General features: G+C 60.6%; 1 protein-coding gene across 1 annotated transcript in view; it reads left to right on the top strand.

The window, feature by feature from the left end:
- Nucleotides 1–212: 212 nt before the first annotated feature.
- EMH_0076110 (uncharacterized protein) overlaps nucleotides 213–2,709 on the top strand; it is a gene marked incomplete at both ends in the record, with an annotated part of 3,497 nt that continues 1,000 nt past the window's right edge. Inside the window, one exon of the mRNA XM_013499691.1 lies at nucleotides 213–2,662. Within this exon, the coding sequence (XP_013355145.1) occupies nucleotides 213–2,662 (2,450 nt within the window). The remainder of the gene's footprint in view (nucleotides 2,663–2,709) is intronic.

Raw genomic sequence — 2,709 nt, 5'->3', positions numbered from 1 at the left:
AAGAAGAGCAGCAGCAGCAACAACTCATCCTGCTGCAGCAGCAACTACAGCAGCAGCAGCAGCAGCAGCAGCAGCACGATTCACTCTCACCAGAAGAAACACCCAGAAGCAGCTCGATCGGCTCGAGAGGGGTGAGGGAGCCAACAGCAGCAGCAGCAGCAGCAGCAGCAGCAGCAACAGCAGCAGCAGCAGCAGCAGCAGCAGCAGCAAAGATGCCTGCTGTGATTCCTCCTTTTCTGCAGCAGCTGCCTCAGAGCTTTGTTGCTGAAGTTGTTGCAGCAGCAGCAGGTGGGGGGTTTACTCCTTTTGCTGCAGCAGGTGCAGCAGATCCTGCTGCTGCTGCTGCTGCTGCTGCTGCTGCTGCTGCTCCTCCCCCTACGGGCTTCTGCGGCCCTTCAGTACCCCTGGAGTGTATCGACCCCTCAAGCGAAGCAGCAGCAGCAGCAGCTGCTGCTGCTGCTGCTGCTGGCGTTCGTGGCTGTGTCTTCTATGAAGCCTGCACCAATAGCAGCAGCAGCAAAGGCAGCAGCAGCAGCAGCAGCAACAGCAGCAGCAGCAGCAGCAGAGGCAGGTGGGTCGCAAGCTGGGTTTCTGAAGGCTTCACCCGCAGCAGAACTTTTCCTGTTGCAGCAGCAGCTGCTGCTGCTGCTGGATGGACTGCAGCAGCAGCAGCAGCGCAGCAAATGGCGCAGATATGGCTGCAGCTAATTCTGTGTAAAGCAGCAGCAGCAGCAGGAGCACCAGCAGCAACAGCAGCAGCAGCAGCAACAGCAGCAGCAGCAGCAGCAAACCCTGCAACAGAAGCAGCTCATGATGAGCAGCAACAGCAGCAGCAAGATCAGAAGCAGAACCTGCAACAGCTGGGAGACAAGCAGTTGCTGCTGCAGCAGCAGCTGCAGCAGCAGCAACAGCAGCAGCAGCAGCAGCAGCTGCAGCATGTGAAGAGCGAACAACTGCAGCCGGCTGTGGGGTCCCCAGAAGCAGCAGCAGCAGCAGCAGCAGCAGATATGGGGGCATCTCAAGAGACTGTGGCAGCAGCAGATGCAGCAGCAGCAGCAGCAGCAGCAGCAACAGCAGCAACAGCAGCAGCAGCAACAGCAGAATCAGATACACATACTGCGCTGCAGGAGTACTTGAGCTGCTGCAGCAGCCGCCCTGGTCTTTCGTTTGCTGCTGATAAGGGTTTATGGGTTATAGATGCATGCAAAGCGCTTCGTCCTGCTGCTGCTGCTGCTGCTCCTGCTGCTGCAGCAGCAGCAGCAGCAGCAGCAGCAGCAACAGCAGCAGCAGGCAGCAGCACACTCACCTTCTGCGTTCAGGCCCTCGGCTGGCAGGGGGCCCGCTCTACTGCTATTCGCTGCTACGATGAGCTTGCAGCAGCAGCAGCAGCAACAACAACAGCAGCAGCAGCAGCAGCAGCAACTGATGCAACTGTAGCAGCAGTTGCTGCTCCTATCACCACAGCGACAACAAACAGCGGCAGCAGCTGCCAAGAGAAAATTGCTGCTGCTGTTTCTGCTGCTGCTGCTGCAGCAGCAGCAGCAGCTCCATGTCCTGTAGAGTCAAGAGCAAGCCCAGTACCATCAACAGCAGCAGCAGCAGCAGCACCAGCAGCAGCAGCAACAGGGAGCAAGCAGCAACGGGGGGCTGGCGGGGGGCGGCAGCAGCAGCAGCAGCTGCCTACCCTGGAGGAGCTTTTTGCTGCAGTGCAGCGGGTGGACGTCCCCTGCGACACAGCAGCAGCAGCAGCAGCAGCAGCAGCAGCAACAGCAGCAGCAGCAGCAGCAGGTGGTGCGTGTCAGTACCCTCAAGGCGGTGGCAGTGATGCGCTGCCTACGAGCAGCAGCAGAAGCAGCAACACCAGCAGCAGCAGCAGCAGCAGCAGCAGCAGCAGCAGCAGCAGCTGGACGCTGCAGAACCTGTTTAGGCCTCATCTCCGCTTCAGCCGCAGCACAGCAGCAGATGCATTCAAGGGGGGGGCCTGGCGGCTCGAGTGGCTGCAGCCTCGCCAGCAGCAGCAGCAGCAGCAGCAGCAGCAGCAGCAGCAGCAGCAGGAGCTGCTGCTGCAGCAGGTGAGCTGGCCGGTGTACGTGCAGCAGGTGGGGGCGCATCCAGCGTTGCTGCTGGCTCTGTACCTGAAGCAGCAGATTGAAGCAGCAGCAGCAGCAGCAGCAGCAGCAGCAACAGATACGGAGGAACTGCAGCAGCAAGTGCAGCAGCTGCTGCTGCAGTCTCTGCTGCTGCAGCGGGAATGCATCAGCAGCAAAGGCAGCAGAAAGCAGCTGCCGCAGCAGCTGCAGCAGCTGGAGCAGCTGCTGCCCCCCGCCGCGCTGCAGCAGGCCCAAGCATTGAGAGACAGATGCGGCAGGAAGAGACAAGCAGCAGCAAAACCTGCTGCTGCTGCTGCTGCTGCTGCTGCTGCTGCTGCTGCATCGCCTACTGCTTCGCTCGCAAAGTCTCCCTCTGCAGCACAGTTGGCTTCTCCCCTTGCTGCTGCTGCTGCTGCTGCTGCTGCTGCAGATGGAACAGCAGCAGCACCGCTGCCGCCTGCTGCAGCAGCAACACCCCTATCGTCATCAGCAGCAGCTGCTGCAGCAGCTGCTGCTGCTGCTGCAGCAGGACCTACGCAAGTTGATCCTGCCACCGTGGCGCTTCATCAAAGGTTGCTGCTGCTGCAGCAACAGCAGCAGCTGCTGCAGCAGCGGCAGC

This window comes from Eimeria mitis, genomic scaffold (genome assembly GCF_000499745.2).
Source record: "Eimeria mitis Houghton genomic scaffold, Emh_scaff4564, whole genome shotgun sequence".
NCBI lineage: Eukaryota > Apicomplexa > Conoidasida > Eucoccidiorida > Eimeriidae > Eimeria > Eimeria mitis.
The sequence above is the reverse complement of the archived record's forward strand: the minus strand, read 5'-3'. Positions and strand labels throughout refer to the sequence as shown.